Source organism: Cloeon dipterum, chromosome 4 (genome assembly GCF_949628265.1).
Source record: "Cloeon dipterum chromosome 4, ieCloDipt1.1, whole genome shotgun sequence".
Classification (NCBI taxonomy): domain Eukaryota; kingdom Metazoa; phylum Arthropoda; class Insecta; order Ephemeroptera; family Baetidae; genus Cloeon; species Cloeon dipterum.
Window position 1 is genome coordinate 10,539,263 of NC_088789.1, and position 21,677 is coordinate 10,560,939.

At 39.8% G+C, this 21,677-nt stretch overlaps 1 protein-coding gene across 2 annotated transcripts; it reads right to left on the reverse strand.

Annotated features, from left to right (window-relative positions):
• Positions 1 to 4,353: 4,353 nt before the first annotated feature.
• Positions 4,354 to 19,704, reverse strand: LOC135944679 (uncharacterized). 2 transcript variants are annotated; one of them, XM_065491787.1, is made up of 10 exons: positions 19,426 to 19,704; positions 13,864 to 13,941; positions 13,371 to 13,472; positions 13,257 to 13,318; positions 12,252 to 13,201; positions 11,484 to 11,564; positions 9,582 to 11,356; positions 5,101 to 8,856; positions 4,818 to 4,922; positions 4,354 to 4,661 (listed from the first exon to the last, which is right to left on the reverse strand). In XM_065491787.1, exons 2-10 carry the CDS (start codon positions 13,915 to 13,917, stop codon positions 4,596 to 4,598), a joined length of 6,951 nt encoding a protein of 2,316 aa, XP_065347859.1. In that variant the 5' UTR covers positions 13,918 to 13,941; positions 19,426 to 19,704; the 3' UTR covers positions 4,354 to 4,595. The 2 variants fall into 2 exon arrangements, with proteins under 2 accessions (XP_065347859.1, XP_065347858.1); XM_065491786.1 differs by lacking the exon at positions 11,484 to 11,564 and adding an exon at positions 11,935 to 12,180.
• Between the last annotated feature and the right edge of the window lie 1,973 nt (positions 19,705 to 21,677).

Sequence of the window (21,677 nt, forward strand, 5' to 3'; positions counted from 1 at the left end):
CATAGCTGTTTCCTTTATACTCAGGAAAAATAATCATCAATCAAAAGTTCGCTGGCTTGCATTGTTAAGGCATTCCTATTCCAGGGAGTGACAACTTGTCAAGGTAATGGAAGATGTTAGAGCATTTCGGGGATCTAATACCGGCTGCCCAAGGTCATAGATGACAAAAGGTGGTTTTAGTTAAGCGACTCCAAATGCTCTACGAGCTGCGAGGTGCACCAGCGTCGACCCGTCCGTCACGCATATAGATGGGTTTCGCTCCTTCCCAGCAGCTTTGTGGAACAACTTTTGGCGTTTCAATGAAAGATCGGAGCTTCTCATCAGGCCCTATAATTGTGTTATCAGCTCAGCGATGTTATTGCAAGGGACTCGGTGAGCTCATAGTCCACGGGATGCGCATAGTTTAACCTTTTTTAATTAAAAAAACCAAAAAGATCCGACTCACGCTCAGTCAGGAGTCAGGTGAGATTTATTTTTGAGGCAGTTAGGCAGTAACAAAAAAGTTGCATGTTGTGTGACAGTACAGAGTGACGAGACAACGTAGTTTCACTTTTCAATTTCAAATGAATCATTTTATCAAATAATGTTTTACAAGTTATCTTTTGTATTATGGAAAAATATATTATTTTTAAATACTTTAAAGGAGATTTAAAATAATTACTTCTGACAAATAAAGTTTAGTTTTTGAATTTTGAATCACAATTTACTAGGAATAATAGTAATTTGTTTATGGAAAAAATTATATTCTGTCTGATATTCTATCTGTGGTGCAACGAAAGCAAATGGCTTGGGTGATATCGAGCGGAATGAACCGTGCTGCACAAAAGTTGAGAAACCGCATATGTCCTTAAACTTTGAGCTACGGGGTATTTGTACTTAAGTCTGGACAGCATATGCGTATGGTTACGATGTTCTGATTTCTGATAAGTCCTTTATCACAACATATTCGGTACGCTTTCTGGGAATAAAAACGTTAGTGATCACACGCGTTGGTTGTGGACTAGCGAAAGTTTCATTTGTATTGAATATTCTAGGTCAGTTCGTTACAATAATTAACTTCATTTTTCACTTCAGGAAGCACGTTGGTAAATAGTGCGTTAATAATTTGGATTTTTACAGTTATCCATTTTATTTTTCAACTTATTTCTTCATATTTTTAATTTTCTATTAACTTATTTTTGGCCAGTTGTTTTATTTTTATTTTCCAAATAAATCCTATATTTATCGTGACCATTAAAGTTACATTTAAAGGATAATTTTTGATTTGCTATGATGAATGAAGTTTCGGCTGTACTCACGATTCGTGCAAAGAAGTCTATTTTTCTTTGTTGAACTTTGCAGAAGTCTTTGCTTTTTGGAAAATTATTGCATCGCGCAATACACTGTTTCGTCAAGTTGCGAGAATGCGGCTTGAATAGATTTCATTTAAATTTTTGTAGGCTCGATTATCTACATCACACAAAAATATTTAAATTAACCTTTTGTAACTAGCCAGTCAGTTCTTTTACTCCTCTTGTCCCACCTTGATTTCCAGATATTTTAGGAAATTGAGTAACAATTGGGTGTTAATTTAATGCATACACATTAATTATTGAAATGGGCTAATTCAATTTTATTATCATTGAAGTCAGAACAGAAATCCATTTATTTTGCCTCTTTTGGATCTATTATTCCACCTTCCATTAAGGAAATTGATGCGTTTTTCTATTTTTGGACGCGCATCTCAAAGCTCTTTGACGCATTTAGGAATGCGGCCCGCTGCACCTGCACCTGCATCCTCATTATTTGTCTCGGCTCCATGAGAATATGAGATTACATCAGGCTTAACTATAGAATCCCTCGAAATTTATTGCTTTTCATCAATTGCGCCTTTTTTATGGGAACGCATCATTAAGGGTTATTTCCACTTAACACGTATATATGGTATTTTTGATCTGGGCTATTTTTGCTCAAGAAGCTTCTGGCGCGTTTTGATCTGTTCGTGCTTCGTGCTCAATTATGATTCTGAATATATATGGAAAAATTACAGTTTCCGTCGGGTTAAAAATCTCACCAGTTCTTATGCGAGAATCCCATGTAAAAATATGTGTGGCAAAAACTGTATAAGTAGAGGCTAAAAGTGTAATTTTACCATAAGGTTAACCGAGCTGCAAAAGATTAATTTAAACATTGTAAGATTTAGACGATCGAGTCTACACTTCTCCCTGTTTACCTCCCATCTGCGCCTTTTTCAGGCAGTTTCACAACACCTGCCATTCAGAAACAACTTTTAGAAACGAACTATAAAAGCATTACAACCGACCAGCACTTGCGGCAGAGTCCTGGCCAAGCGCAATTGCCGAACGGCTCGCTAATGTTCTCATTCGACGAAAACGTCAAAACTGGCACCAAAATTGAAGTATTCTATTTCTATATCACAGTTATACTATGCAGCCCGTTTAATTTCAATTCCTATAGATTGCGGTCGATTCAGTGACGTTATAGATTTCATGTAGGTTTGATTAAAAATTAATTCAAAAAATGTCGTTCAGCAATATTTTATTAAATTTTCGCGAATATATTTAGGATTGAGTAATTTTGTGCCAGATAGGCTGCGCTCGTAATATAACGAGGTATTTATTGTATTGGCCCTAGCAAGATTAAACAAGAATATAATATTTAAATGGCTGGTTGATAACACTGACGATAAACCTGGAACCAATTAACTTTTAAAGAATAATAAATAACACTGTTTACAGAAACAGCGTCTTGTCAAAAAGCACCCTCGCCCTTGTCATAAATCTACATTTTTGTTATTCTCCTAAGCCCACACATGTGCATGTCGAATTGGCCTAGCCTGGTCGTACACAATAATAGTTTCCATATAGAAAAACACGTCTGGACATCATGCAGAGAGGGACGCTTCTCACAGTCCTATTAACATTTCAAGTAAAATGAATTTCTTTTAGCCGTCAAAGTTGGTGTTTTTATATCCCTGGTCACCCAAGGATAATTCATCATTGCACAAGTATTGAGTTCATTTATTATTGGTTTTCCATAGATTTAATTACCTATTTTATTGCACTATTTATAGCGAAATTTATTTTATTCATGCTAAAATAGCATACAGGTATATTACAGAGATGGTTCAGCTTTGTTTGCGCACACATTGGAAACGCCTAATCTCAGAACACAACTGAAAATAATGCAAACGCGAGGTGCGAGAGTTGAATTATCAGAGCCGTTCACTACTTTACTGGCTGTGCTGACCTTGGCTTCGACTGCATCCTGTGAAGGGCAAAGGGGCTGTGAGAAGGCATTTTTATACAATGGGGTGTAAAAGCTGAACAACAAGATAAATGGAATTTTGGTGAGGCAGATAGAGAGTGAGAGAGAAGCTTGAAGTTTAGGGCACAAAAGCAAGGGGAGGCAGTAAGCACATGACAATTTTTGGGGGAAGTATAACAAAGGAATCGTCCGCAGCAGCGGGTGTCTTGCCTGCGTATACCATCTGGATAGACCCTCAATTCCTTACACGCGCTCTACCGCGACGTTCGCGTCAGCTTCTCTTTATTTTTTAATGCATTTTAGATTCAAAGTGATTTTATTGCGGATCAGCAGGGCAACTATGCTCCACACCTCCCCACATTCAGAACACATTTTACTTCAAAGATTTTGGCTACAAAAATGTTTATCCTGCACAAATATTATAGTTGTTTATTATTTAATGTCGATTCATCTTTTAAATCAACTTTTAATTTCTGAAAAAAAAACGATACTGGTCAGTAAATAAGCCAATTTTATACATAATAATGTCATGAAACGGATCTTCTCCGGTCGCGGCAGGCGACCGCGCGTCGCGCCTTGAAAATATGTGCTGGGGCGGAGTTGCGGCAGAACAGACCGTGTCACGTCAAATTTTTGATGAAATGTTTCTATTACTTTATTTTTCTTTCAGCCCGCGTGCTCTCCGCGTCTCTTATATTTTTACCACGCATTCCTGTCCCTTTATTGTTATCACCATATCCTGTAGTGGAGCAAGGAACAAACACTGTTTACCTCGAACCATAAGGCGATCTCTCGAAGCAGGTAGTCTAAGCCCAGTGCTGTTGCCGTGAAGGCATAGCTACTGAAGTGGATTATCCGACCGAATTTTATTGCATGTAAGTAACAAAGTATTGGTTGCTTCGTCAGATTTTTTTGATAGTGACAAAAAAGGCAGGAATTTAGGATAACAGCAACAAAACAATAATTTTCTATCCGATATTTTTTTTATTAAAAATCCATTTGTCATTAAGGCGAGAGAACGGGAACGACTTTTCAATCTATGCACAGAATTGCTAGCATGAAAACAAGTACAATAAGAGTCTTGAATTTATGACAGTGTAATATAAACATTTTATTTAGAAATTATTCCATTAATTTGTAAGATAGCTCGCTGGATAAAACAAAAAATCATTTACAAACATTGTGATAATGTTGAAGAACTTAATCCCATTTTGTACATGTATTTTTAGCACACTCCATCAGATGGAAGCGAGATCATAATATTTAAATATAAATGCAAATTAACATTTCTTGTTCAAGCATTGAACGTGGTAGTTAAGAGTTGAACGTCAGAAAATATTCCGGAATATTGCTTCCTTATCGTCTCTCGGGTCAATGTGGCGCGGATGTTGTTCCTGAAAAAAAAATAGATAATAAAGATGGAGATAACTGAGACTATGCGCGGCAGCTGACAAGTTTTTTGCGTTGGTTTCTTTTCTTTCATGAACGTTAGGAGTTACACACTATACTGAGACTTTACTGGAATGAAAATGAAATTTGAGAGAACTTACCAGGCAGCGAAGAGAGCAGAACCTATCTCCACAATTACAACTTGATCTGCACGGGCTCATCATCACACCTTTTTTATCGCAAGTTATGCAGCTACTTATGAAAAACTGGAACAGACATAAATATAGGGTATTAGATTTGATAAAAATTTTCTTGAGAGACGTTAATATGTCTATTTTTTCATTGGCGCATTATCTTTTTACTTTTTTTAGTTAATCGTACGACAACACCACGTGGAAGCAACTCAAAGTAACAATGGGAGAAAAAAAACGTTTAGATAGTTACCGGCGCAGTTGTCTGAGCGGTGATAGCGACTTCCTCCATCTCAATTTGAGACACCATCCTACCAATTAAGTTTGGTGTGTCCCGTCCATCTTCATCTTGGTGTTTCTCAGGTACGTAATTCACAGGATATTGTGTGAGATTGGTGTGAGGCATGTTTGCTAAGTGTTGTTGGTGGTGATATTGCGGCACATTCATCTCGACCTGCCTGTAACTCGGTGGATGAGGTGGTTGATTTTGGCGTCGTCGGCCTAGCTCTTTCCTAACTGCTTCTTCAACAGCTGAAGAAGCTTGCACCGAGATTTGCTCAGGCGCATTGGCCTGCTGCTGAGGCTGCTGCCCAGTAGAGTTTTGATATTGGCTTTGCCAACACCACTGCTGTTGGTTTTGGTTGTTATTAGCCTGCACCATTAGATATGCGCTTGTTGATTGATGAGGCTGGAGCCAAGGAGCTGCATTCTGGTAAGCTGCTTGTTGCTGCCTTGCGTCAGGGTAGTATTGGGCTGCTGGTTGTTGGTAATGCATGGTGGGTTGTGTAATCGTATGCTGAACATGGTGTGCAGGAAGAAGAGCCGGCAGAGATCGTTGGTGATGATGAGAAGTTGGTTGTGGATTTTGCTTTTGGTACGCAGTGTGAGGTGATTGAACCAGCAAAGCGGGAGGCTGCGGTTGCGGTGGACAGTCTCTTGGCGGTGGACAGTCTCTTGGCGGTGGCGGTGGTGGTGGTGGCGGCAACGGGTATTCATCCGTTGGCAGCGGGGGTGGTGGATTCTCTTTACTTTGCAGCGACGGTAGCGGTGGATACATAGGTTGGGGGGACTGAGCCAGCAACGCAGGTGGCCGACTCCTACATTCATTTCTGATTTCTAGCGTCTTCTTCGAAGAGGTGATGGTGATTTGTCTAGCGTAAGGACTTTGCATGAACTGTTGCACGCACTGTCGGCTGCTCACTGCAGTTGGCGTTGGCACCTGTTGGATGGAAGGGATCGCTGATTTTGTCATGAACGACCGTCTCGGGTCGACAACAATCTCGTTGCTGCTGGACTTGGATGCATTGCCAACCCGTATGCTCAGCTGGTTCGAGGATGATGACGTGGCAGGCGGCACAATCCGACTCACGGCAGCACTATTTCTGTACTTCTCAAAGAACCGGTCCAAGGCAGCCTCAAACAACACGACGTGGAAATAGTTAGAGATGTCCGGCAATTGCACCATGTGAGAGTTGTTAAATTGAGAAACTGCAACGCTTCCATCGTGCAACTTCCGCAAGGCTTGGTTTAATTTCAGCTTATCGCTCGTCCCAGATTCTCTGAAGAATCTGTCTGCTTTCACCTTGATGTTTGGCACCTTGTAAGAGATTTTGCCAGTTTTATCGATTTCAGTCAAGAACTTACTGAGAACTTTATTTACGCAGACCAACTTGTCACTCAAATTAAACTGCGGGCCAAAGTAATGCTTGCAGAATATCACTATTGAAATCATATTTTCCCAAACTTCACAAGACTCAGGAATCCCATCTACCAGCCAAGGCTTGAATGATCGAAATTCTTGAAACATTTCTTTCATCTCGGATTCATTTAAGTACCCAGCATTTATTGATACTCTTTGCATCCGAAGCTTCGCAGAATTATCCTTCTCAAATGTTTGCATGGAAGACAAAGTCAAGATCGCGCTCACATTTTTGGTAAGATTTGCTAGAAACACTCTTTCATCCTGACTTCGTTCATGTGTTGGCTGTTCAACGCTTGCTGACCGTTGGGCCTGGGCATTAGACACATTTATTTGCTCGCGGTTGACTTGGGCGCTTGTTAACGTGGAGAGTTGCACCAAAGAATTGCCTGACTGTTGAGCAGAGGGTGAAACACGAAATTGGTTGCCAGAATGTCTACTTGGATCATAATTAGAGAGTTGAGCAGAGATTGACGGAAAGTTTTGCACTGTTTGTGACACGCTGCTTGCTTGTACATGTCCCTGGATAGCATTTGATAGGATTGATCCTGGCTGCTGATAATTCGATTGGCTTGGATTAGCGATTGATGTTTGAGTGGTATACCCGATATTAGGTGTCGGTTCGATGTTGTTTAACATTCTGGATGGGCCTGCTGCATGCAAATTATGTGATATATTTCTTGAATTAGAAGGACTTGCGTTCTGTGGCACCACAGATTCGCCGCGACTGAAACCTTCGGATGAATGCCGTGCACGATCAGAATTTCCTCTCTGGCTCACCTCGTTTGAAACAATGACACTCAAAGAGCGTGGCTGTGGGTTTGCAGGTCGTGCAGATGAAATCAGAGTATCCTGTCCGCTAAACCGCTGTTTAAGTAACTCTTCGCGGCATAGATGCTCCAGGAGGTCGATTTGCATGTTGGCACGAGCATGTCCAAATGTTTTAGTGCTGTTGACATCTAAGATTCTCTGCCCATGGTTTGTTTGATTACGAACAGGAACATCTTCAACTGGTTTCTCAGAGTGTCTGCCTGGTTCTCTCAACTTTATAGCTTCATCAGCTGCACTTTTCTGAGCTGCTTGTTCCAGTTCTTTAATCCTCATAGCTTTAGCTGCTCTTAGAAACGCTTCTTGTTGTTTCTTTTCTTCAAGCTTTGTTTCAGCCTTTACCTTCGCCTCTTGTTTTCTCCTTTCTTCGGCTTTTCTTTCAGCTTCGAACTCTTTTTGTGCCTTTTCTCGTTCTCTCTTTTTCTTGGCTTCTGCTTCATCTTGTTTACTTTCCTCAGCCATTCTTTCAGCTTCAGCCTTTGCCTCTTCTGCATCTCGTTTTCTCCTTTCTTCGACCTCTCTTTCTGCAGCTTCTTGTTGCCTTCTTGCTTCTGCCTTTCGTTCAGCTTCAGCCTTCTTTTCTGCAGCTTCTTGTTGTCTTCTTGCCTCTGCCTTTTGTTCAGCTTCAGCCTTCCTTTCTGCAGCTTCTTGTTGTCTTCTTACCTCTGCCTTTCGTTCGGCTTCAGCCTTCTTTTCTGCAGCTTCTTGTTGTCTTCTTACCTCTGCCTTTCGTTCGGCTTCAGCCTTCTTTTCTGCAGCTTCTTGTTGCCTTCTTGCCTCTGCCTTTCGTTCAGCTTCAGCCTTCTTTTCTGCAGCTTCTTGTTGTCTTCTTACCTCTGCCTTTCGTTCGGCTTCAGCCTTCTTTTCTGCAGCTTCTTGTTGCCTTCTTGCCTCTGCCTTTCGTTCAGCTTCAGCCTTCTTTTCTGCAGCTTCTTGTTGTCTTCTTGCCTCTGCCTTTTGTCCAGCTTCAGCCTTCTTTTCTGCAGCTTCTTGTTGTCTTCTTACCTCTGCCTTTCGTTCACCTTCAGTCTTCCTTTCTGCAGCTTCTTGTTGTCTTCCTGCCTCTGCCTTTCGTTCAGCTTCAGCCTTCTTTTCTGCAGCTTCTTGTTGTCTTCTTGCCTCTGCCTTTCGTTCAGCTTCAGCCTTCCTTTCTGCAGCTTCTTGATTTCTCCTTTCCTCAACTAGTCTTTCAGCTTCAGCCTTCCTCTCTGCCGCTTTTTGTTTTCTCCTTTCCTTGGCTCTTCTTTCAACTTCCGCTCTTTTAAAGGCCACTTCATCTTTTTCTCTCTTTTCCTTGGCTTCTACATCGTTTGTTGGGGTTTCTTGTTGTCTCCTTTCCTCAGCCTTTCTTTGGGTTTCAGCCTCTCTTTCTGCCACTTTCTTTTGCTTTCTTTCCTTATCTTCAGCTTGTTTTGTTTGAGAGAAAGTCAAATCTCTGCCTGGAGAAGCTGAAGTTGTGTCTAGTTGAGCAGGATCCTGGCACTGGCAACATAATTAAATAGCATAATTCAATAACAATCCTTAAGGCACAATAAATTCCTTGCATGCACACTGATTGTGTCGCCCTATTTAATCAGAATTAAATAAGCAAATCGGCCTGTTTACTTCCTTATGTGGAAATTATGTGCAAATATAATTTGATTTGTGTTCCTAACCAATAGTCAGATGAAGTAGGTGAAGCGCACAAAAGAGCGTGTTAGTAGCTAGTTGTTATTTGCAAAAGCTCATTTTATTATGTATTTGACATTCTTTTAAGTATTGAAAATGACGTCAGTACTAAAGAAATTGCACAATGATAGCGGATAGGATATCCGATGAAACTATTATATTATAGGTGTTGGTATCATCAATTTTATGCCACGTAGCTGCTCAAACAAAACGCTCAGGTAATCACCTAGCAGATAGCATCAGTTTTCCATTCTTCAGACTGAGACCTGTCCTCCTGGACTTATTTCTTCTCACCTATTAAAAGTTTATAAATAATGCAATTTTTCTTGCATACAAAAAGACAGGACGAAAGCAAGTTACAGACCCATAAGTAATAGGCAGAAAATTATGACAGAATGATTAAAGAATTACATATATTTTAATTGAATTCTTTAGAACTTCAAATTTTAAGTAACATGTTAAACTTAACTAATTTAAGCACAGTTAAAACTAAGGCGACACAAAAGAACGAACAGACAGCTAAAATCCTTTAAATTTACCTGGGTAATGCGCGCGTCATGGGATTTGGAAGTGCTCGGCTGGCTGCATTCCTCGTCCATATCAACCAAGTCAACTACTTCATAATTTGGCTTTGGGGGAGCATATTCAATCACTTCCAAGTCATGATCGTCGTCCACTTCAGGTGTGTAGTGAATGGTTACGTGATCAACCTGCTCTAAAGCTTGAACAGATTGTTCTTGTCTAGTTTTGCGCTTCACAAAATTTCCAACAACACAAAGATCGCTTCTCTTGGTGTGGGCATTCAAGACTGAGGATGCCTGAATGAATGGAAGATTGGGAAGGATGGCTTGGTAAATGTCTTGAATGGTGGCAGGCGTTTTCTCAACAATTTCAACCATCAACGCGTCATCATCATATAATTCTTCTTCAGTTTTTTCTGGTACAGCCTTGTTGGTGGTTACCTCATCTGATACTTCAACTGTTTGAACAGTGTTGGAATTCGTTTCACTTTCTTCATCAGACGAACTGACGATTGCAATCTTTTTAGATTTCCTGCAACGTATTAAGTCATCCTCATCCTCGTCGTCACTACTATCAAGTAAAAATTGAATGCGTCTGTAAGCTTTCTTGGTTGTTCTAGGATTATCTGTAGTGCTCTTGCCGCTGACAGGTTTTTCTTGTACTGGCTGTTGACTCCCACCTGACTGGCCCTCTTCCATGCTGTGCACGACTGTACTGGAAGGTTTTTCTGCCACGTTTTCACTTTTCAGCCTACTCTTCTTAGAGAGGTGTTCACTCTTTGACACATATATCAACACGTTGTCTTTCAAGCAGATCTCGCTCATTTTTAAAGTCCGCTTTTGAGACACAACTTTCAGTTCTTTATTAAATGGTTGAATCAAAACAGAGCAGAATTTGAGCTTTTCCTTTTGTACTTTCAATGCTAGCTGTGCAGAGTTTGCAGGCTTGAGTGCAGAAGGAATTGCAGCTGGCTGAACTGAGTGTTTAGGAGTGTGACTAGAAGGAATTGCTGGTTTTTGCTTTTGTTGCGACAGCAATGCATCTGGCTGTGTATTTGATTTAGATAGAGCTATCTTCGCTGGAAAAAATTCACCAGTCTTACTTTTTTGTACATCCGTTTGACACATTTGTTCGGTGCTCATTTTCCTATCAGAATTTGATTTACTTGCAAATGCAGGCGAGCTTGTTGGAAATCTAGGTTTTTCAGGGGGTTTAACACAGTCACTAGGTTTTGAGCTACTGAAAAGGCTCTTTGGTGGGCCACTAGGGGTGCTGAAAAGTTCATGTTTTTTACTAGGAAACTCTCCAATTTGTCTCAGACTTTCAGAAGATCCTTTGCTTTGATCTTTGGAGTGCGATCTAGAGTCACTTTTCGCTATGACTTTGATGTTGTGTTTGTTTGATCTTGACTGATGAGAAGATGTTTTGTCCCTGCCATATGACTTGTCCTTTTCCTTTTTCTCAGATCTGTTGGCCATATCGCGATCACTTTTCTGGTGAGCTTTAGAAGTGCTGCTGCCCTCATTATTTGAAGGAGCTGGTTTTTTACTTGCGTCGACGGAATTGATGTCAGGCAACGGAAGTTTTGAAGGAACACGAGGCGTGTAGGTTTTTGGAGCTATGTATGATGCAAAGTTGACAGCAGAAGAACATGGAATTCTTGACAGTTTTTGAGGATGATTGCTGGTAGAAGGTTGACTAGATGATGAAACTATCCTCCTCAGTGAGGTAACGCCATCGCGCACGTGGATAGGATTGGACAAGGGCATCTGTTGAGCACGTGAGGGCTCACCTGAAGCATTATGTAACATATATTTTTAATTTTTTGCAAATGGTGGCTAGGTTACACTAAACAATTAACGGGTTCTTGATGTTGATTTTGCAACAAAAACAAATATATATAGAAGAGATTTACACACCAGGAGTAAATTCAGAAGTTTTCTCAATCGATTCTACGATGCACGAGCGCATATGGGATGAGTTAGAAGAAACGCTATTGACTGTAAAAATAACAAGAAAATCGGCATTACAATCCAAGATATAAAACAGTTCTCATTGAATCAAATCAAGGTACTTCATGCGTTTCATCCTAACGTGGTTAGCAATGAAAATTGTAAGCTATTGTGATATCTAGCTACGTTTCTGTATAGAACAAATAAAGTGAGAAGATTCCTTCCTACCAAGAAGAGCTAAAATCTACCAGAGTCAAAAGGGACATGGCACCATCTGGAGATGGTTCTCCCATTTAACAATTTACGGTCATGCAGATTCCACCAATATCTTGAAGAAAACATCAAGACACCAAGTAAAATTTGAAGATATCCTTTCTGCCTTGAAAATCATCCTAGCTATTAATAATGTCGCAGTTACCTGGAACTTGATTGTGTGGTGGCAGTGCAGAAGGAAGTGGCAAAGAGAGCGGAACTCTTTTTTTTGCGTGAGTATTTTTTGCTTCTGTAAATGACACTCCAGAGGATCCAAGAGAAGACATAGGTTTTTCTAGCAATGACCTGCGAATTTCTAAGCTAATTTCCTTCTTTTCTGAGTAATGAATCACGCCTAAATCGCAGGGTTCCCTAGGCTTTTGCCTGTATGTTGTAGGGTCAACACACTTATCTGTTCAATGATGACGCATAAGTCAGAAATAATGTTCAAGGAAAAAAACAAGTTAAGAGAAAAATACCTACTTGCGTCATTATCTGCTCTCTTCCTGAGACGAGGATCTCTCTCTGCATGAGTGCCTTGAGCGTCAGCTTGAGGCTGCGTTTTGTGTCCTGCAGTGCCTGATCCTACTTGGTTTTCAGTTGAGCATGTTTGTGTTCCTTCTTCTTTGCAAGCTCTGCTGTTACCAGCGCACGTCTCCAGATTGGACCCATCATCAACTGCAATAGCTCTAGATCCAGTGTTGGAGCATGTTGTTTGTTGAGTAGGAGCAGTTTCTTGAGGTAGAACCACTTTAGTTGAACTAAAATTGGATTTTTCCACATGTGTTTGGTCTCTCTGCGAATTAGAACTCAGTGGTGCTGGGGAACAATTCTGCTTCTCGTTTGTGTGTGCTTTTCTTCCAATCTCTCTGCTAGAAAATGTCTCGTCATCTTCCTGCGCGTCCATGTCCATCTTGTGAATATCATTCACACTACTAGGTTGGTGGACAAAGACAGCCTCAATTGATAGTGGCTTTAGGTTGAAAATGTCCTCTTTCAAACTCAGAATATCTTTCACAGGCGCTTCAACAGGCTCAAGTGGGTAGGATATTTTGCTGTTGATTTGATTCCCCAGTTTCTTGTAAAGTTCATGTGACACAGGTATGAAGCACAACTTGTTCTTGCCAGGTGCAAACGCCTCAGTCCCGCATTCCTCGTCAGATTCAAATTCTGGTGTACTTATTTCGTCAGAGTATTTAAGCTCAATGGAATCACTTTTCAAACCCAGTCTTTCTGGTTTGCAAACTTCAGTTGCTGATTGAACTTCTTGGTAAACGAAAGTCAAGGAGGATTGATTTGGCTTTCTCGCAATTGCCAAGTTAAAAGGACATAGAAGATTTGTTGAGCAGTGCTTTCTATGCTCACATTCACACAGAGAATATTCTTCAGTGAGCAAATTTCGTCGGACATCCGCAAAGGTTCTTGCCTCAGTCCTGAAAAGTGAGGAACTTTTTATTTCATGAAAGAGTTTACACATTCTTTAAATACCTTTGGTTGAAGGTAGATTTTAGTGAAGAACTTATCGTTGCATAATATTCCAACTCTTTTGGCTACAGAGATTTAATTAGTTTTTAAATCAGGTAGAGAAAAAGAGTTTTGTACCTTTGTTTCCACATCAAATGGCTTTTTAATATTAGCTTGATTTTTGGCCAAGGTATGGCACGCATCTACAGCATCACGTCTATGACTTGAGGTGGCTAGCCCCTATGAAGATGGAAATACAAATTAAAATTCTACACACCACACAGATCGTATAAATAAACTAATAAAAACCGCAGAGAATAATAATGAGTTATCTCAATGATAGTTTTTGGAAGATCCAATATACTGACGCTCTTAATTGAAATACAATTGTACAATGAAGCACAAATTCTTCATATCTGGCTCAATTCTCACAATGTAGTGGCTATCTCTTTTAACTCTTATGCATTTACAAGCTCCGCCTCATTTTGGCTGAGCTATTCTTCTACAGATGCAAGGAAAAATGTTTCCTCCCAACTACACGGATTAATTTTTCTTTAAACAGTGAATTTCAAGAATTTTTCACATAAATAAGTAAAGTGGAGAGCTTGAGGAATTGTTAGGGTATACTCACTGCGATCGCTTCCAACAGTTTCTCTAAATTGGCTGAAGGATCCAATGCCTCCATTTAAAGGTTCACTGCTGTCAGCGCCTGTAACAAATCAAAATAGATTCAATCATTATAAATTGACTTTTTTCTGCTGAAGAATTCTAACGAGTTTTGTTTTCATATTTTTCCTCAAGATCGAAAATTTAAATTAATGTTAACATTGAATGTGAAAGAGTATGAAACATGTCCTGTTTTTGATAAATATGTATATGGCAAAATTAATCAATTTTCAAATCAAATGCAGTGGACCGGAAAAAATAATTACTGACTTTAGCACAGCCACAGGTTAGGAAAATTAAAATTCAAGCAAAAACTTAGGCCCTCGCCAAATCCTAATTATTTCAAGATATTTTGAAGATTACATCTGGTTTTAAAAACATTAAAACCAACCTAATTTCCACCGTTATTGCTGTTTTCTATCATCGACTGATGCATTAAACCCTGCATGAAACACTTTCGTTTGTTTGGAAGAATATAATTTCTCACTAGGCGTTTTTTTTTAACAGGCTGAAACGCTGATCCATCTGCATATCAGTTGAGAGAACCAGAGCCTCAACGACTGCTAATGCTGCTGACAGCCGAAATGATAAAAGAAGTGAGATAATTAAAAATGATTTAAATTGTTGGATGCCTTAAACAATTGACCGATAAACAATTTGTTCAACAATTTGTAATAATAAAAAATGACCTTCCTACAATAAAAATTCAATTTTGCCAATTTTCTCCAAAATTTACAGTGCTCGAACATATTTTCTTGGCATATTCCGATTCCTCTCGTCGAGATCTGTTCAACGGTGTATGCCACCTATTGGGGAAACTCTTAGTTTTAAAATTAAATCGGATTTCAAGTAAGGAGACAGCCATTACCATTTGAAAAGCACGCTAACTTTCCAGCCAATTTTCTCAAAAAATTACAGCGCTCCTTAGGTCAATTTTTGCTTTAACTGAATCCTAAGGGACGAGTTGATGCAATGCCAACAAGCATTTTCCAGGCTTTTCCAGTATCATTCCTCTTTCATGAACCGACCTTGCTGTTCTCTAACAATGCTTAAACCAAAAAGGCAAGCTCCAACAAATAGCCCTAAGACTGTCTGAATTTGGCCCATTTTATAACTTCGCAACAAACAAACTGAAGGCATATTATTGTTTTAATTCAAGTTTGGTCGAAAAATATTTCATGAGGTCAGTAAAAATGTATATTATATCATAAGGTAAGTATGTAAGACTGAAGCTTTCTGCAGAGTGCTAAATTCTGATATTTCAGCCTGCAATGATCGGACTTAAGGATTGTGAAACCAGCTCAGGGAGCAGTCAATTAAGCAACAATGACGATGAAATACTCTCGACCGTCAGCTCAAAAATCACCGTTACTCTGCGCGATGAAGGCCAAAGCTACACGATTTCGAAAAGGAACACGTTCAGAACGGAGGGAGCGGATTTCCGCAGAGAAGAACCGATCAATGTTAACAACACACTTTCAAAGCACTTGTTAGACATGGAGGACAATATTAACAAACTGGCAACATATTTAAGAATGCTTGAGACTCAAATGCGTGCCGAGAGGAAAAAACGGACTAAAGTGATGGAGAAGTTGGCACAAGTGGAGGAACAACGCAATACCTACAAGCAGCAAGTACAAGATTGCAAACAAGAAGTACAAATGCTGCAAAGAGTTTGTGACAAAATGGAAAATGAAGTCACAAAATGGAAAACATTTGCTTTTGAAGAAGTCAGCAAAGCCTTTGAAATAGAGGATTGCCAAGAAATCCAACGAAAAATAAATGGCAAACACGAAGCACAGCCACACGGATGTTCTTCCTTTGGAAAAGAAAGCGAAAATATGACCGATATTATCAATTCACTTAACAGCTCAGTAGAGATCCTTAAAATTGAAATGGCCAATGCTTTTAAAAACCACGAAAAACCAGAAGAATTTTTGACAAAGAGTAAAAAATCTGACCCTTCCGAAGCTCAGGCCAAGAAAGGAAATTCAAATCCTGCGCTCGGAAAGATGAAGTTGAAAACTAAACCTGCTTTGGTTCCAAAAAGCAATGGAAACAGAACTCATCTGACTTCAAAAAAGAGTGTCTTGCAAGATCGAAAAATAGCCAGCGCGAAGGGTAGGGTTAAATTAAATTTTAACTTTGAAATAACTTACAATGGTTTAATTTTATCAGGGGGCACTAACTCAAGAGCACAGCACAGCAAGAACAGTGAAGCAAAAGGAATTTCAACTTTTGGTGTTCCTCGAGCACAATCAACATTAATTCGCGGTCCAGGGGGAATCTGCAGATGCAAGAATGACAAAACTTTTGATTAAATCTGATGGAAGTATGACATCTGATTATTTCTCCTGTCAGCGTTCTAACCTAATGAGCGTAATAAAGCTGCATAAATAAAATGTTGGCAGCTGATATCTAGTAACAAAACACTGACGAGGAGTTAAGAAGATCTGACGTAAGGAGAGAACCCTTACTAAATTACTTTTCTTAACACGACGACCCCCTGCAAAGATATCAAGAATGGATGAATCGGAGTACGGCATGCAACAATCACCCCCACTCCCTCGCTGTCTCCAATGGGGCCGTCATACCTCCTACCTCAACTCCTCTTAACAACCGATTTCTGGCCAAATCTATTGAACTTGATTCCAGGATATTTTTTGTAAGACCAAGAAGGAGAAGACAAGTCTCCCGAGTACCAATTTAAACAGCAGACAATAACCAAGTGAACATCTTGCCTCTGCTTATATAGCGTCTAATAACTCGCATTGTCATCCACCGGCCCGCTGTGCTACGTGGTTGGCAATATTTAGGTCACTAGGTCTGCCGCCAAGGCAACTACGCCACTCATGCCAGCCAAAAGAAATCATGTCAGATAAAAAATAGCCTCCAGACCTTTCGGCTGATAAAATAAGTATGCTTTCAAACAAACTGATTGGCCACGAGGCAATAAATATGCGGCGGACGTGACCTATGTGCGACCTTACTTCCATGGGAAGCTGATTTAGCTGACCCCACAACGTGCTCGCTTTCGAGACGTAAAAATAAAAATATAATGAGGCTGATGAAAAATCGTTTAGTTTAAGATGAATGGTTCTTTTGTGCCGGTCTAGTATGCACATTGAAAATAACATGGCTTATTTTTAGGGAGAGAATGCGCCTAGAATGTAGCCTGTACCTTGCATAAAGGGATGTACCTCTCCCCCGCTCTAGGTATACAATTTAAGTCTTGGAGTGAAGCCGTGACCCAACAATAGCCTTAGTGAAATCCCCCTGAAATGCATCACAACACGTAGCTACCTGGGAGTTGCTGGCAAGAATTATGAATAGTTCTCTTTCATTCCCAGCCAGCTTCATTTTTGTCAAATATGAAAACCAGCCCCTTTGACTCGCATTGTTAAATTCCCAGGAGTGTCAAAGCAGTTGGAGATAATTGAGCAGTTCAGGGCTGCCCAATGTCAGAGATGGCAATAGGCGGTTGACTCAAAATGCTCAAATTCGCACCTATCCAGCGGCTTAAGGGACAAATAATAATGTCTGGCGTTTCAATAAAAGATCTCGGTGTGGGGAGGCAAAAAGATGGCCACATTGGGACCAGGGTCCTCTGCGGTCACTCGACCCCCGTGTTCCATGTTATCCGCTCGGCGGTGTTATTGGGACCTGGGACCCAGTAAGCTCATAGCCCAAGGGATGTGTTGAGCAGGGCGCGGATCACGGCAACGCAACCATGAAATAAAATGGCAACGCTGGGCATAAGGATAGCATTGTACAGCGTTTCAAGGTCAAGCAAAAAAAAGTGCCGTGATCAGCACCCAGAAGCTAAAAAAGGTATTGCTATTGCACGAGGGGGCGAATTACGGCACCGTTTTTTGGCTCGACCTTGAAACGCTGTACAATGCTATCCTTATGCCCAGCGTTGCCATTTTATTTCAAGGTTGCGTTGCCGTAATCCGTAATCGAGAAGGTATATTTTGGAAATCGATTTTTGTTTGTTTTGTAGACTAAAAAATACTTGGGAACTTGAAGCGGAAATTATCCGCGCATGATTGATTTTCTTTACCTTTACATATGAATGGATTTTGTGGTGCAATTGATAACGGTTGTTCCTTATACTGCAAAATGTGATTTATTATTTAGGTAATTTAATCATTTGTTTCCATAATTGTAAAAAAATATTAACAATTGACCAGTTGCATAAACCCTTAGATATTGAAGCCACCAACAGATGGCGCAACCACAGACTGTTTTAAAAATTTTGTTTAAAGCGGTTTGAAGGCATTTCCGCTGCGATTTCAGACTCAATCTAGCTATTTTGATTTTTTTAATTAATTTGCTTTTTTTTGACGTGCTGATATCCAAAATCGGTTCAGCCATTCGCCGTAGAAACGTTGAAAAATATTTTTTTATTTCAAAAAATAGTTTTTCACGATTCTACGGCGATTAGCTGAACCGATTTTGGTTCTCAACACGTCAAAAAATAGCAAATTAATTGAAGAATGCACGGTAGCTAGATTTAGTCTGAAATCGCAGCGGAAGTGCCTTAAAAGCGAAAGTCTCTGGTGGCGCCATCTGTTGGCGGCTTCGAACACTTAGGGTTTATGCAACTGGTGAATTCTTTGAAAATCTCAAAACATTTATTTTATAAGAATAGGAATTTTCAATAAAATTGCTGCTCCGTAAATTTTGTATGTGATTTTTAATTTTTACTTTAAAATTAAATCAAGAAATCTTTTCTATTTTTAAATTGACTAGTTGCATAAACCAGTAGTGTTCGATGGCGCCAACAGATGGCGCAACCACACTTTCTTAAAAAAAATTGTTTTAAGCAGTTTTAAAGCATTTCCGCTGCAATTTCAGACTCAATCTAGATGCATTCTTCAATTAATATGGTTTTTTTGACGTGCTGAAAACCAAAAGAAAGCATATTTAATTAAGAATGCACGGTAGCTAGATTGAGTCTGAAATCACAGCGAAAGTGCGTTAAAACTAAATTTTTAAGAGTCTATGGTTGCGCCATCTGTTGGCGGCTTCGAACACTTAGGGTTTATGCAACTGGTCAATTGGCAAATAATTCCCTTTTTTCTTTCTTGTGCCACATTCTCTTGTAAAAAGCTAGCCGGCTTAATTATTGTGGTCACGTAGTCAGCCTTCAGCCACCATCATATAAGCAAACTGAGCGTATCATTGATCCAAATATTTGAAAAGAAATAAATAAATAAAACAGCCGGAGCAAAAACCAATCTGTTTAACTCTATCAACTTTCACTAAAAAAATTGTGAGCTGAGCCAGCCGCCTATAAAATACCAAGGCCTTTAGATGGAAGTGTCGCAACAGAGATCTTGAATCAATGATTTTAGGTCGTATTAAAACATCTTTTACACCCAAAAAATACCCTATTACACCCTTCGACTTGTTCAAAGTAGAATCAAATAATTTAGAAAGAGGCAAAAATTGAGACTGGCATGTTATGTGATCCAATTTAAAGAAATTAATCAGCTTGCAACCAAAAAATGTGACGAAGTACCTTATCAATACAAGATAGCGTCCATGACGAGCCTGTTGACCGACCACTCTGAATGTTTTGAATAAATTAATGCGCTCCTTCTCATAAGAGATTTGGGTACAGATAATACACGTGTTGTGGGCATGAACACGATAAATAACTGGCCAATATAAACGAAGAACGAAAAACAATAGGGTGGTGGGAGAAGGAGCAGGGAGGGAAGGAAACGAAAAAATAATTAAATATAACGTCGATAAGAGAAGGAAAAAATTGATGCGTCCTCCTTGGCAGCTGCTCTCAGACTGCGGAGTGAAGAAATTTCGAAGCGCTTCTCCTTACTCCTAACCTGTTGGAGGGAGAAGGAAAGAGCAGCTGGTCACTGGACAAAGAAGGTATTATCACGCACGTTTCACAAGTGCTGACAAAAAAACGTGAGACACCTGACAATAAGGATGATCTACCATCCCTAGCGCGGCCCCATTGGGCCATTGCCTGTCTCAGAAAGATGATGCAAACAGTATAATTATTTCATCACAGAATAAATAAATCCAATTCAAGGTACATTAAATTTATTTATGGGTTATAACGTTGATAGAATGTCAGTAACCCCTTAAACACCCTGGCTGAATGTTGAAAATTCGTACCTGGCATTGCTTGTACAAAAAATAAAGCTTTTGACTTTTTTAGGTACGCGTGAAGAGGCGCAATTATTTTCAAAGAGCCAAGAGGTTTGGTCAGTTACATCAAATATTCAACAATAAGCAAGAAAGAAAGCAGTTTGAAAATTTCTTTAATATCTAAAAACGCTAAAACCATATCGTATCCGTTGTAGATTAGGTAGAGGAAAAAATATTTTAATTCCATAATCACAAAGTTGCTGATTTCTGATATCCGATATTTTTATTTCAAGGGAAATGCAGGGCTTGAAATCTCCCGGCCAGTTTTCCAGACTAGCAGTGCAGTGATTTTTGTAATTAAAGGAACTCGAAATTAATCAGTTTTACCATTTAAACGGCGTCTGAAAAGTTAACTGCTCGGTTTCTGCGTCATATTTGCGTTTGATAGATTTTTCACTTCTTTAGCAGCACCGGGGTCCGGATTGCGATCTGTGTTGGTTCTAGCCGGTCAGAAGTCAATATGGCGTTGAAATAAGGTAGGCCAATCAGAGGCGTGACGGCCTAATATCATTCCCGCTTTCACTTGACATTCATTCATACAACTGAGCATTTTGCGTCTCTTGCGCGCGCGTCAAGCTGTTTTTGTGCCATCGAATGGTCGATTCACCGATTACTGGCGTAATCAGCTGTTAGTAAAGATAAAACAACAAAAATATTCATTGTTAAGGTATTTTCATGAAAAATTTTCCAAGCCAGTTTCATTTTACGTTTGAAACTTTCCCGCCATACGCTACCTGACGCCATAGATCTGACTGTCGCGTGAATCTGGACCGTACCCCGGTGTTTAGCAGCTCAAAAATAATGGTTAATATAGAGGAAGCTTCCGCCACCGCTGCCAATATAGAAATTTTCTTTTTTAAGGAGAGTCGATGCTCTTTTGTGTAGCCTCAAGGAGCCACGGGGTTTAAAAAACCATTGTCTTCGCCTTTTCAAGGTGCTTCCATTTTTAAAAAGAATTGGATGCACATATTGTGTTGGAATCAACCTGGACAACAGCTCAGCGTGGAGGTGCGGTTCGTCTTTTGAAAATTCATTTGGGGGTTCTATCAAAAGAATAAATCCGAAAGCTGTGAATCTGAATTGTGAGAGGAACCGCCGAAAATCAGTTCCTTGCAAGTTTTCTTTTAGCTACACTTACGTACTTGAGATCCAGCAAATGCGGAACAATCTGCATCGACTCACCGCCGGCAGTTTTCTGCCTTTCCTGTCGTGCATGTTGCCGGTGAGTTCCTGAGACAGTCAGTCAATTAAAAAAAGAATACCACATGTCAATTGAGTGTGTCACGTCAAGGACTGATGGAAACGCACGATTTGCGATAGCACGCCCTACTTTCATATATCAAAGGTTACTCATTAAAAAAATGGTGCTGTCACGAAAATTTGCTAATTTTCGGCACGTACTATTAGAGCGCGTGGCGAGGTGTGGCCGGTTATCTTCTTATGATATACTTGAAAAACTCTGATAAGATACTCATTGATTTAGGCTCTGTAAGTAAAACCATCGCACGAGAGAAGAAACACAGCATTATAATAAATAATGTTATTTTTTAGTTACGCCAGAAGCTGGTCATAAAATTAAGCTTGCGGGTCGTGGGT

What these genes read in the sequence shown, in the direction of transcription:
- LOC135944679 (XM_065491786.1), bottom strand. Translation starts at nt 13,917, where the DNA reads ATGGAGGCATTGGATCCTTCAGCCAATTTAGAGAAACTGTTGGAAGCG. An exon ending in AAATCTACCTTCAACCAAAG is followed by an intron (nt 13,202 to 13,256) that starts GTATTTAAAGAA and finishes CTCACTTTTCAG; the next exon opens with GACTGAGGCAAGAACCTTTG. An exon ending in ACCACACAATCAAGTTCCAG is followed by an intron (nt 11,357 to 11,934) that starts GTAACTGCGACA and finishes ATAATGCTTCAG; the next exon opens with GTGAGCCCTCACGTGCTCAA.